At 41.0% G+C, this 13,400-nt stretch overlaps 1 protein-coding gene across 3 annotated transcripts in view; it reads left to right on the top strand.

Annotated features, from left to right (window-relative positions):
* The window catches only part of LOC27208523 (endoplasmic reticulum aminopeptidase 1), a 51,415-nt gene that overhangs the window by 24,116 nt on the left and 13,899 nt on the right, over positions 1-13,400 (top strand). For all 3 annotated transcript variants that reach the window (XM_039293168.2, XM_039293169.2, XM_039293170.2), the window contains 3 exons: positions 8,889-9,034; positions 9,131-9,281; positions 9,346-10,040. In XM_039293168.2, the coding sequence (XP_039149102.1) occupies positions 8,889-9,034; positions 9,131-9,281; positions 9,346-10,040 (992 nt within the window). The remainder of the gene's footprint in view (positions 1-8,888; positions 9,035-9,130; positions 9,282-9,345; positions 10,041-13,400) is intronic.

Below are 13,400 nucleotides of genomic sequence, written 5' to 3'. Positions count from 1 at the left end.
TCGAAAATTCATTTATTTTTCGATCGCATTTTCTCCAATTTCGCAAAAGATTGACTGAAAACATTCGTTATTACTATTATTCGTTAATCGTTCATTAGTCTAGCTTGCTATCAGAAAAATGACCACTGATAAAAGTGAAAATAGCATTTTCCTTTTGAAGAACACCCTTTTGCTTGCGCCACATTTCCAGCAGGGCACCATTGGCAATCGAGATGTTGTTCCCTAAAAAATGAAATTTCTCAAAAACCCGCAAAAAACGCACATAGAGACTACGTGATATGAGTTAGGAATTGAACACACTACAACATGGATATAAACACTTACTGAACAAATTTGAACAAATTGTTGTAGCTCTATTTAAAGTTCAAATTTGTTTCAAACAACTACATTTTGACACCACCTGCTAAATGTACAAATTATTAGAAAGAGACGCACACAATAAATAGCAAATAGCAACACATAATAAAAACCTAAACTCTTCTTCTTCTTCTTTTTAAATTTTAACACTTTGAAAGTTAAGCTAAATTTTGCGCGCAATGCAGCCAAGCCACGTGGTATAAGCTCGCAACAGCCGACTTTAACAGCTGTTATTATAACGGTGCACTGTTAAATTAACATTTGCGGGCTATAACAAAACAGTTTAACGTATTTCCAATCTATTAATACTAAAATACTTCAAATTTGCATACTTGTGAAAAACACATTATTGTAAAAAAAACAGGCCAAAGGCCCCATAGTGCGCTGCCCAGCTGCAACGCAATCGCACAAACAGCTGTTTGGAAGCTCAAAGCTTATCTATCTCAGGGTTCAAGTCTTTGCTAGGACCCTGGTGATTTGTTGCATACTTACAGGTGTGCCTTAAAATTGTCAAATTCGTGTCGTTAAAAATCACAACAGGAAATGGAAAATAATGGCCCACCGCAAAAATCAGTAGACTTCACGTTGATGAAGCAAATTGCTGGCGTGGGCCCGAGAGAGATTCGCGAGCAATTGCTGAAAAACTTGCCAAAAAAAGGTCTACCTTGTCTAGTAATTCAAGAGACGTCAATGATAATGATATTGGCAATCTGTGTGACCAGCCCAGTACCAGTCACCAAGCTGCTATTGCTGCCGCTAAGTGGGATGCAGCCTCCGCTGGTATCACCAGCTCACTCAACAATGCGCAGTCCAAGCCACCTCCTATAGTAATGGAGGGTAAATATAGTGAACATTAAAAAGGTTGAGGATAGGGCGTCAATGGGCGGTGTCCTGAGGATTTACGCGGCTGACACATAGTCAACTGGCTCGAGAACGAAGAGTTACCAGCTAAAAGGAGACAGGCCTTTCAGGGTATGCGTGAAAGGCCTGCACCACAGTACGCTACATACCAGATCAAGGTAAAGCTGGAAAAAATTGGTCACAAGGAGCTTGACATACATACACCGCTAAGGCGAAACGCAACAGGTACCTCAAAAGCTCTGGCAGTCAACATGTTCTTCCTGAACATTGCTGCTGCGGCAAACAATAGAGAGATTCTGGCAGTAAAGATACTATGCCATATGAGTAAGCAGTATTGTGCCGGCGAACACCCAGCCAAGGACTGTACTAGGCCACGCATCGAGCTGTGCACTTGCTACAACTGTGGTGGACAGCAACCTGCAAATTATAAATGTTGCAGCAAACTACAAGCTTTATGCAGCGATCCAGACCCAGAAGTGGAGTGGCGACGGATGCTAGCAGCAGCATTGAAGCCATCCTGCAGACGCTAAATAAAGGTATTCAAGGAAGGAAAGGATTCAAGAGAATCAGGTGGAATTAGTGATGATGATGATGAAACAACAGCAACAACAGTAACAGCAGCAGGGGCAGATCATCAATCTGCTCTCACTGCTCTCCAAGCGCCAAAATGACGCCGATGGCGTGTTCACGAAGCTGCCCGAAGTGGAATGTAACGAGATCGTTGTCCTGCTGCTCAGCGAGACTCATTGCAAGGATGCACAGGCACCGAAAATATTTGGATTTGAGTCCTACACTGCCAACGATCCGAACAACGGTAACGCCAAAGGTGGTTCAGCGATCCTGGTCAAATCCAGCCTAGTCCACTTCCCTCTCACCAATAGCCACTGACAAGGTGCAACTCGCGTCTGCAGGCATCGAGACGGGCCATGGCCCTGTTAATTTTTGCGCAATATACTGCCCTCCGAGGTTCATATGGAATACGGACGAATTTAAATGCATTCTGGATCAACAATGTTCCAAACTCCTCGTCACGGGCGACTGGAATGCATCCCACTGGCTTTGTGGCGGGGAGATGCAATCGAAGAGGTCGAGCGCTAACGAATCTGGTCCTAAGCTCAGATATGAGCTCCCTAGCGAGCGGAGGTCCTACAAGATTCCCGTACGGCAGTAGAGGCTCACCAGGCTATATGGATTTTGCTGTCAGCAGGGGTATACTGGACATGCATGCTGAGATACCGTCCGTTGCTGAGCTCAGCTCCGACCACCTACCACTTATAATCACACTAGATGCAACAACTACAGCTTATCCCAAGATGGAGCGACTAAACGGTAGGCATACTGACCTGGAACGATTCCATGAGCATCTTGAGTCCTCTCTGAACCTAAGTTCGGCGATAAACTCAGAAAGGGACCTAGAAGAAGCTGTTGACACTCTCACCCATAATATCAAGGCTGCAGCCAGACTGGCAACTCCTAGCCCGGTGCAGAGGCCCACAGCAGCTAATCCCGATCACCAGAGAGATTCTGCTCCTTATAGCTGAGAAGAGGCGTTTACGTAAAAGATGGATGAGGTCTCGCCACCTGCTGGACAAAGCGGATTGGAACAGAGCAAAGTGTGTTTTACATCGCGCCCTAGTCGAATCCTGCCCGGGCATCAGTTTGGTTTTCGTACTGGACACTGTACGGTGGAACAACTACACCGAGTGGTCGAGCAAATCCTATTCGCTTTCGAAAACAAGGAGTAGAGAAGAGTGCGCTGCATCTTCCTATATACGTGAGGCGTTCGATCGGGTGTTGCACTCCGGTATACTGCCTAAAATTAAGAAAACTCTGTCTGCACCATAATTCGGCCTCCTGAGGTCGTATCTCGAAAAGAGGAGATTTGCGGTACGATTCTACTCGGCTCTGTCAAATAAGCATAATGTGGCAGCCGGAGTTCCACAGGGAAGTGTACTTGGTCCGCTGCTTTACTGCCTGTACAGCTACGACATCCGCGGCCAGACGTTAGCCTACCCGCGTCGTCAATGTTGGCCACATTTGCTGACGGCGTGTGTGTCATCTACAGGACCTGCTGCGAACACGATGCTGCTGATGGCATTCAGGACTTCTCATCTACATTTGCGTAATGGGCAAAATGCTGCAAAATTGGCATCAATGGTGACAAATCAGCGAATGTGTGCTACACGCTGAAAAGGAAAACACCACCGGCTGTGCTCATAATTGTTATATTGTTAATTGTTATATTTGTATTATTGTTTGGTTACAGCTAACTATTGTTAGCCGGCGCGCCGGCACCAAGGGGAAAAAGGGGTTTTCAGCTAGCCCGTATGCCTTAATAAAGTATAAATATAAAAAAAATATTAGAAAAAGGGTTTTGGCTGCTATTCTTTCTTTAATGTCAGTGGACATTAGATTACATGAGAAACCGCATATAGTACATCTCCCTCCTTTTGAAAAATAACGTAATATTATAAAGTCACTTAAATTTTTTTTTTTTTTTTCTTAAAATAATTAATTTTTTTTTTGCTTAAAAATTGGTATTGAATATTTAAATATATATGTAGAGAATACAAATTTGATTTTTTCTTGTTTTGATATTTATTATTATTTTCACGTTAAAAAGGGCAATTCTACAAGACAGTTTTGTTGATTAGCTTTTTTATATGCTATTTATAAACTATATTTTGATTCTGTTGCATCCACATTATACAAAGGATCTATACTATGTATGCTGTTCAAATATTTTGGCAAGTTTCTTTGCTTGCCGAAAACTGACTCTTATGAACAGGAAATAAAATATGGAAAAAAAAAACGTCACAATCTGTTTTGTCTATATACATTGGTATATAGGAACGGATATATTCTGTGAAGGTTTTATGGCTTTTTTCTACTGTTTCAACTGCCTGGTTGTGCTGTAGAAGTTACATTGCCAATTTTTAAAATTTTGCACATTTAATTTATAATTGAATTTTTATATTCTGCTCCCATGTTTGTAATGAACGTCCTCATTGGACCGTACTTTAGAATAAAAGACTCAAATATAGCATACGTATTCTTTTACCGAACGAGTCATATTACTCCAATTAAGGTCTTTAACATTCCTTAAAATATGACCTTATTTCCGGACTTAAGAATGTAGGTTTTTCAGTTCGGATATGATTATCCTGGATAGGACATCTGCCACAAAATTGTCTTTCCCCTTTAGGTACTCGACTCTAAAGTCGAATTCCTTTAGTTCTAACCGCATAAGACGCTCGGTATTCTGTGGAATTCTATTTCGTCCCTCCTGGCTTTTGAACCCTGCCATACAAAGCGAGAATTTTTGACCCAAATCGCTTGGTTGTTCGATTCTGACGGGTGGCTCGCTCCGTTCATCATCCGTGTTCATGCAGGAGATTGCAGGACTAAGACTGGGACGATAAGGTTACCACGGAAATGAGTCAAAGGTGGCAATCGTTCTTAGATGAGTATTCCGACCTCAACCAGATCCGCGTTCGGGTCTGGTATCAGCCTGAGGTAACCATAGAGCATGACGGATGAAGCGTATGAAGCGGCTATCTACATCCGCGTGGAGATTGATCTCGACTCGCCTCCTTACAGCCAAAACACGAGTGTCTTCGGTGAAATAATTCCGCACATGCCAACATGCCAGTTCAGTTATCCACTGCTGGACAGATTCTACTGTTGTGCTAACCCGGTTACGAAAGCCTGCTTGCAACTGGACCACGTTTGTGGCCAACATAGTTGCCAAGATAACGCAGGCAACACCAGTCGCACACGATCTGAACAAAACTCCGCGGATCTATCCAGTCGAGGCACATCCCTACATGAATTGGTAATCATCTCTGGGGGCACGGACCAGAGTGGCCCTGTCTATTGACTTCCTAGAACGTTTTCCTAAACTGGAGTTCTGGCATGAGTTCGACGTATCCTAAAGAGCTGCTGCTAGTACTTGATCACGTCCAATTCACGGCCCACTAGTGAAGAAATCCGACGGACAAGAGCAGAAGCATCTGGCAGATAAAAATCCCCTTTCAGTGCCCAGTCCGTTACTAAACCTGATTCCATTCATGGATCAACACGGCCTTTTAAGGGCATGCGGCCGCCTCACTGCCTCCAGAGGCCTACAATATGATGAACGCCATCCGATAATTCTTCCCTACGTTTCTAATTATTATCCAATTCGCTCACTAGATAGCTCTTCACGGCGGTAGTCCATTAATCGTACGCCTGATCCAATCGAAGTATTGGATTCCTAATATCAAAAATCTGGTGAAGACCACATCGAATTCGTGTAAGATTTGCACGACTTACAAGAAGAGATCTTAAACCCATCTGATGGGCGATTTGCCGACAGAACATTGTGTTTTTCACCGAAGCCGATTCATTTGTAAGCCACCTACGATCTTACAACTGAGAAGTTCTTAGCGGCCTTTGCTTGCATCGTAGCGGGTACATTTGTGCGGCAGCAAGTTTGCTTTCTAGGAACTTGCTATCCTAAAGAACTCCACAAGCGCAATAAATGACCATTTCCGACCAAGTCTCCAAGTCGACGACAGTCTAGTGGTCATGGGAAACATTCTGCGAACAATTGGCGGCTCCGCAGAATCTTTTCGGACTTTCCTGGAGCTGATGACAGCAATCGAGTCGTTCAGACCCGTACGTCTTGCTGCACAATAAAGCGCCCTGTGCAAAAGGTCATTCTCCCACATGCGGAGGACGGAGAGTCTTCCGTTCCTACAGATAAAGCCTCTTTCTCCATTATGGGGTCCAAGGTGTAGTCTTCCCAAACTAAGTCGCGTTATTCAATCCTAGGTATTCAATTCAACCGCTTCCGAGTCTGCCAGGGAATCTGGGAATATCCGCTCTCCCTCCTTCCAGCCGGCGAGTTCACCACTCCACGGTCCCGTCTTTCTTGTTTAAATTAGTATTAATTCTCCTGTGAAGAAAAAAAGTCAAGTCTAGTGAAGCTACCCCGACGTCTTCTTCTGTCTGGGGCTTCCTCGAAATATCGTTGTCGCACGTTGACTATTACTGCTAAGAAGTCTTGAAAGCCTTTTTCGGTTCAAAATTGAACCACTTACTCAACCTGAAGATACATATGTATAATAATAGAAAATAATAAAAGAAAAAGAAGAGGTTTGTGGGTGTAAGAGTGGGCCTGGCAAAAAGTTTTTTGGCAAATCGATAAAAATTTACAAGACTAATAAAAATATGAAAAGAAAAAAATGTAAAAGTGTTAGCATGGCAGTTTTGAGCGGTTTGTAGGCGTAAGAGTCGGCGTGGCAAAAAGTTTTTTGGCAAATCGATAGAAATTTAAAAGACTAATAAACGTTGAAAAAAATATCTAATCAAAGTGTGGGCGATGCAGTTTTGGGCGGTTTGGGGGCGTAAGAATTTGCATGGCAACATGAATCAACAAACTTTCGCTGCGTCTATGACACTGGAAACTGTATGCTTAACTCTCTAGTTTCTATGGTTCCTGAAATCTCGACGTTCATACGGACTGACAGACGGACATAACCAGATCGACTCGGCTATTGATCAAGATCACGAATATATATACTTTATACGGTAGGAAACGCTTAATAAATTCATAAATATGAGTCAAGCATTTATCCGGCGTTCTCACAATCAAGCTGTTATAGCAGAAATATTTTTATTTATAATCAAAGCATGTTTTCTTCAACTTAACTCATTTTACCAAATAACATTGGTTTACGTTATACCAGTTGGCGGTGGCATGGTGTAAGGTGGCTTAACCATTCCACCTTGGAGATGGAACGCTGCCGTTGCCTTGTTGTTGCAATTCTGCTGACCTGGTCCCTAGGGGCTTATTCTGTTGTCCTGCGATATACTTGTATGATTCGGTTCACAGCTTTCCGGGACGCCACTGTCACCCTGTCCGTGGCCCTGACCGTCCTGAAACATTGGGGATAGCGGCAGCGTGCTGGTGGGTTGACTTATGTTCACCAAGTTAGCATAGCCTCCAGCGAATTTTTGTAGCTCAAGAGGAGGCAGCGACGGTGACCTATTCATAAGTGAGCTCTGCTGGTGGCCACAATCACAATGCCGTCAGTAAAAGTTGATTGGTAGAGCATTTGCAAGGCGCGCTTCAAACTCCCCCCGTACAAAGGATTTAAGAGCTACTAGAATGTCATCAAACTTTTCACTGAAATCACTTTCGATTTAATCAAATCAAGTTCTTCGAGCTCATAGAGAATTTTTCTAAATGTCTATTGAAGCTCAACGATCAGATGCAGAGGGAGTCCGTTTAACGTTCCACCAGCCTGTTTGCATCAGCGGTAACCCTCTTCAGAATTTGCATCCATGGCAACAACAACGAAACAGCATTAGCCGTGAATGGAAATTCGGTCCAAGCGGGAAGATGAGCGCAAAGAAGAACTAGCAGCAACTTTCCTTATTTGGCTAGTTTAAATGTCCGCTGCCTCTAATTTGTCTGAATATTGCAAGCACAAATTGTTGTTAAACAATGCACTCAAAATTGTCTCTTTCTTCTCCCTTTTTGTTTTTTCTTCCTTTTCCTACTTACTTTAATCTTTGTCTGAACCTACGCATCATCTTTTTCCCGTTCTGTCAACTAGCTTTCGATTCTGTTAATGCAGGTCCTGTTAATCTTCTTCTGGTCGCACTGTTGCCAACCGTTGCACGCTACATCTACTAGCATTATAAAAATGGGGACATGTCATGTCAATGATAACCTGAAAAACATTTTTCTGTAGGGAATTATTTCGGATGACCTCAGGGAAATATCGATGACTCTTAGTCATTGTTACTTGATATGTGCTAAGATTTTGCCATGCATAGATTCAAAATTAGGGTTGCCTGAAGCTGAAACTCGCTATGACTTAAGATTTTTGTGGCTTTTTTTCCCGAAAGTTCCATATCTATGAGCTTAAAGTAGCTCGAATATACGGGTAAGTATACAATACTTATAATATAATATACAATAACCCACTTTGTATGGTATTTCCAAAGCATCGATCCCAGGAACTAATAAAGCTAGAGAATTGGGATTAAACATGCAGATTCCAGATACGCAGCCCAAGTTTGTTGATTCATTTTGTACCGCCCACTCTAAGTCCCACGTACACACTTTTCAAGATTTTATTTTATTTTCTTCTTTTATTTTCTCAATTTCTTCCCCAATATCTATCGATAAGCCAGAAAAATGTTGAAATTTAGCTTGGGCGTTTCCACTAGCTAGCTTTTGTTTTATCTCTTTTACTTTAAATCCAGTCTGCGGTTTTTGTTTCAATGCAATGATCAGGAAATACTCGGGAAAGAGTATTACGTTTTCATTTATTTCGATTCTATAAAAACCCACAATTAAATCGAAATCTCCAAACCAAACACGTAAAAGGCGATCCGGCTCGCAGAACCAAAAAGTTCTATATGTATTTCAGGCTTCAGGGGCATGAAGTACCCTTCAAATTCTAACCCTAGGGTAGGTGTAAGGTGTAAGGCGTAGTAGTTTCCGACAATATACATTTATAAACAATACTTATATTGTTTTTAATCTATTTAATGGTCTTACAGATCATTTACTTTACATTTAATTAAAATTTGTACTATAGTTTTTAGTTATAGTCTAGTTCAGTTTTTAGTTATAGTACAGTTTTTAAATATTTGTATTCTGTTTCTTCTAGGATATCCAAAACAAACTTAATGTTGCACATACTACAATTCAAAAGTTTTTTAGTATCCCGCTCCCCATAACTAAGCTTGATGTTATCGCGATACCTAGCCTTGCAACAGTTCCATTTATTAGCGCAAGTGGTATTCTGATAGCTAGGTAAGTGTGTTTAATTACTTATTACTAATACAATTACTATATTATATTAATAACTATAATATTATTACTACTAATATTTTTTCATAATCCTTATAGAGAATCTGAAATTCTAAAGAAAGATGCATTTGAAATATCGCGCGAACTTATATATCAATGGATTGGTATATGGATAACGCCCGAATGGTGGACTGATGCTAACGTGAATAAAGCGCTAATCAGTTTTATTGCGTCGGAAATCGTTTTTGAAGTAAGTCAATATAATAAATATAATACGATTTTTGAAAAATACATATATAAGTTTTACTCCTTAGATTAATGGCGGAAAAGAGTTTAATGGCAAATATCCAATGACAATTCTTTACTCATTGTACTATGAGTTAAGCAAGAGGTATCCCAACTCGCACATAACAGGAATTAAACACGAGTTTGCCTCAATAAAAGTTCAGCTTATAATTCGAATGCTTTGCCTTACCGTAGGAAAATACACTTTTAGACTCGCAATACAAAGCTTTATTTCAGACTACAAATTTAAAACGTATAAAAGCTCTGACTTCTGGAATGCAATCACGACACAAGCCATAGCAGATAATTCACTAGATAGTGATCTGAGTATATTAAGCATTTCTGAGTCTTGGTTAAAGCATAGCCGCCTACCTCTTGTCACAATAATACGAGATTATGATTCAGAAACTGCAATTGTGCAACAAAAGGTATATCTTAGGGAAAGGCTACATGATGTTCCCGACCAAGACAGTATGCTTTGGTGGATCCCCATTGCGTTAACGCGGCAAGACAGTCTAAATTTTGTGAATCCTAGTTCATTTATATGGATGAATAAGACTAGGCAAATGTTAATTTCAAACCTTCCAAGCAAAAATATGTTTATAATTGTTAATGAAGAGGAAATCGGACCCTTCCCCGTTAACTATGACGACAACAATTGGAACATGCTATCAAAATATCTAAGGACGGAAGAAAAAAGAGAATCCATTCCAGTATATACAAGGTATCTATATCATATTTAACTTTTAAAATATGAATTTTAATACAAATATATAAAAATTCATTTATAAATATTCAAGATCTTTGCTTCGAGAATTTTAAGTTCTTTAAAATACGTCTAACGCAGAGATAGGTTGTAGACTTGTCCGACGCCGAACATATCTGCGGAGCAATTGAAAGGGAACATCGTAGGGCCCATATGGTTCCTAAAGAGGTATGTGTTCGGTTCATCGAGAAGTTATACTTCCTGAGGATGACGAGCACAATACGCGTCCAATTATCCTCTTGCTAATGTAGCAAACTCTATAAATATGAGAGACATCCAAGCAAACGGGAATTACAATCAACACCTGCTCCAACATATCCTTGTGAAATACTTCACATTGATATATTCACGTTGGATATAAAGCTGTACTTAAGATGTATAGACAAATTTACCAAATTTGCCGAACTTTTTCCCTAAGAATCAAAATCTTCGGTTAATTTGCGCGGAAGACTGGAAGAGGCTCTCCAACTATTTTACTGTCCCAAAAAAAAAAAAAAAAAAAAAAATTAAATAAAAGGGGGACTTTTGTGCCCTACCGTCCTAAACTACTTCCCATCGCCAGAAATAGAATTGTACCATACCCCAACGCACAAGATCGAAGTGAAGTGGTTTTCCTCCACCTTTTTGGATACCTGTTCAAAAACTTTTAAGGATTCTGAGCTAGTCCAACACTTCTAGTACTGTTCAGGCTAGCAGGCTAAACACCAGGAATTGGTTGGCTTTAGAAAACAAACGTTAGAAAACTTCAGTGCGTTAGTAGAAAGCAGGTAGAACTTAACAAATCTAAATTTCAATAACCTGTCACATACAATCTTGGAAAACAGGGCAGTAACAATTAAAACAAAATCCTGAAAAATGTTTCATGAGTCCGATTTAAGGAAGTGAAACAAGAATTCAGGGCTCTTCCTTCTCGCCAATTTTAAAAACCTTTCTTAAAAGGAAAAAAGGCGATACGTTTCCTTAGATCCGGGTAACTAACATAAAAAATAATAGAAAATTTAATAAGAATCTTTAACACAACATTATAACACTAAGAATTGCATATAACAAACAACTCCTAAAAATACCACTGTTAACACACTAAAGTATAGCAATGATTTGTTAAACGTTATTTTTTGTAAGCTTTGCTCTGCCTTTCGTAGATGTGGGCTACACGTATGAAGGCCCGATATCCCGCTTCAGCACGGCAATTTCTGGAGGATCAATGGCCTCTTCAAGCTGGTTCACGTCGTTGACCGGGAAAAATGACAGGAGGATTAAGACATTGGTCTAGTACTATCTCAAAGACGCATATCAACCGGATAATCAGTGCGCCCGTGAGGAAGCCTCGCTCGATAAACAGGGTGTAAATCATCGTCTAGTTGGGACTTAGTCGTCTAATATGACAATGAGGTCGTAACAGTTGTTGGGCCGATATTACACGAGCTACTCAACCTGATGGCATTGCCGGCTGTCCTAACACAAGTAACCGCATACGATAACCGCCTATCTCTGGACTAAGTGCATGTCATCGCTTAAAGAACTTGGAAAATCCCTACGGATGCAGAATTGGCTCTGCTCATCTTTTCTCTCTTGTATTTTCTGTGGAGGAAGTGGACCTCTCTCTACCCATGAACTACCGAAACCCGACAATATAACCGTGATCACTAATCCGCCCCTTACCTAGGCTACTTAGTCTGCGGGGCGCAGATCATAAAGGGGCAGGAGTTAACACGCAGCACTTGCTTCCACCTCCCAACCCGCTCGCTGCCAGCACTGCAGAACCGATTATTGTTCTGCAAGCAGGGCAATTCCTACCGCACCTCCATCGCAGCGTCAGCACCGGACGACAGGAGCTCTGCAGCGTACCGTTGGCAAAGTTGCTTACGCTGCGAGTGTGACTGTGCTGACACTGTGGGATTTGGCTAAGAGTTGAGCCGCTGAGCGCCAGGCAAAACGCTGGCAAGGTAGTCGAATTGGGCAGCGGAGCTTAGCTAAACTTTAAAACTAACTTTGTACTTAATCAAAAAGAAAACCCCCAATTTTAACAGAAAACAAGAGAGAATGCTATAGTCGAGTTCCCCGACTATGAGATGCCCGGTACTCAGCCAGTGTGAATGCGAACGCCAAATTGCATAATTTTTCTGGGATATCGATAGATATTGGGGAATAAAATGAGAAAAAAATATAAAAATTATTCCACAGTGTGGGCGTTACCGGTTCGGCGTCTTCAGGACGTGAGAGTGAGCGTGCCAAAAAGTAATTTGGCAAATCTATGGAAATTTACAGGACTAATAAAAAAAAAAATGAAAAAATCGCTTGGGTGACACAATTTCGGCTCTGACGACCCAAGTTGTGAGAGTTAAGGAAGGAATTAGTAAGTTAATAAGTGGAAAACGCTTTTATACGTGGAGAAAGGGAAATGGCATTAAATGCTCTTATTAGAGGGGCGAAGGTCGATGCCTCAGACTGCTGCTTGATCGTATGCCAGCGAACATGCATGAGTCGTTCTTAATTTGCTTAGAATAACAAAATATGGAGACAAGAAGCAATTACACCGAGATTCCCCACACCCGGACCATCTTTCAACCCGACTCTATCGACAAACGAGCAGCCCTCGATTCCCTCTTCCTCAATACAAAGCTTTTGCTGGCCAATCGTCCGAACGGATTTGCAGGGGAATGTCCCGATTCCAAGGGGTCAGATTAGCAATAAAAAACAAACCAAATCAATCAGGGCAAAGCTGCAGATCTAACTTTAACCCCTGGAAGGAGGAGGGCGGTGTCATCAACCTAAACTTCTTCCATAAAGCATAGAGGCATTACCACATAAAACCAACATTAACGGTACCGGGATCTTCCACAAGCGAGTATCAACAGGAACATTAAAAAAAAATTATAATTTCGAGAATCCTCACCATACAATGATCAAAATTCACTTGCCGAAGAGGTCAAGTGCCTTGATGATGGAGTATACAATTTTATGGTCGACGCTTGTCTAACGTATCTCTTCGTATGACACGAAAAGTGGGTTCAAACTACAAATCCTCACAGACACCTGTGCTAAGAAAAATTGTATAATCCCCACAAATTCTGCCGGTGCAATACCGTTAACAATAACCTTTTCTTAACAGTCTAAAGCAATTGGGAACAACATGCGTCAAAAGCACTGATTGATACGAATAATTTTGGTTTTACTTTACCTTTATTTAATGAATCTTTCAAATTTCGAGACTAACAATAAGTGTATCAAATATTATACTATATCATAACTAGCAATCATGAAATCATGTAAAAATGGCCCTGAAAATTTATGACTGAGATGGAAAGTCGGTACCTT

The sequence above is a fragment of the Drosophila simulans genome, chromosome 3L, assembly GCF_016746395.2.
Source record: "Drosophila simulans strain w501 chromosome 3L, Prin_Dsim_3.1, whole genome shotgun sequence".
Taxonomy (NCBI): Eukaryota; Metazoa; Arthropoda; class Insecta; order Diptera; family Drosophilidae; genus Drosophila; species Drosophila simulans.
Note: the sequence above shows the minus strand (reverse complement) of the source record. Positions and strands in the feature narration are given on the sequence as shown.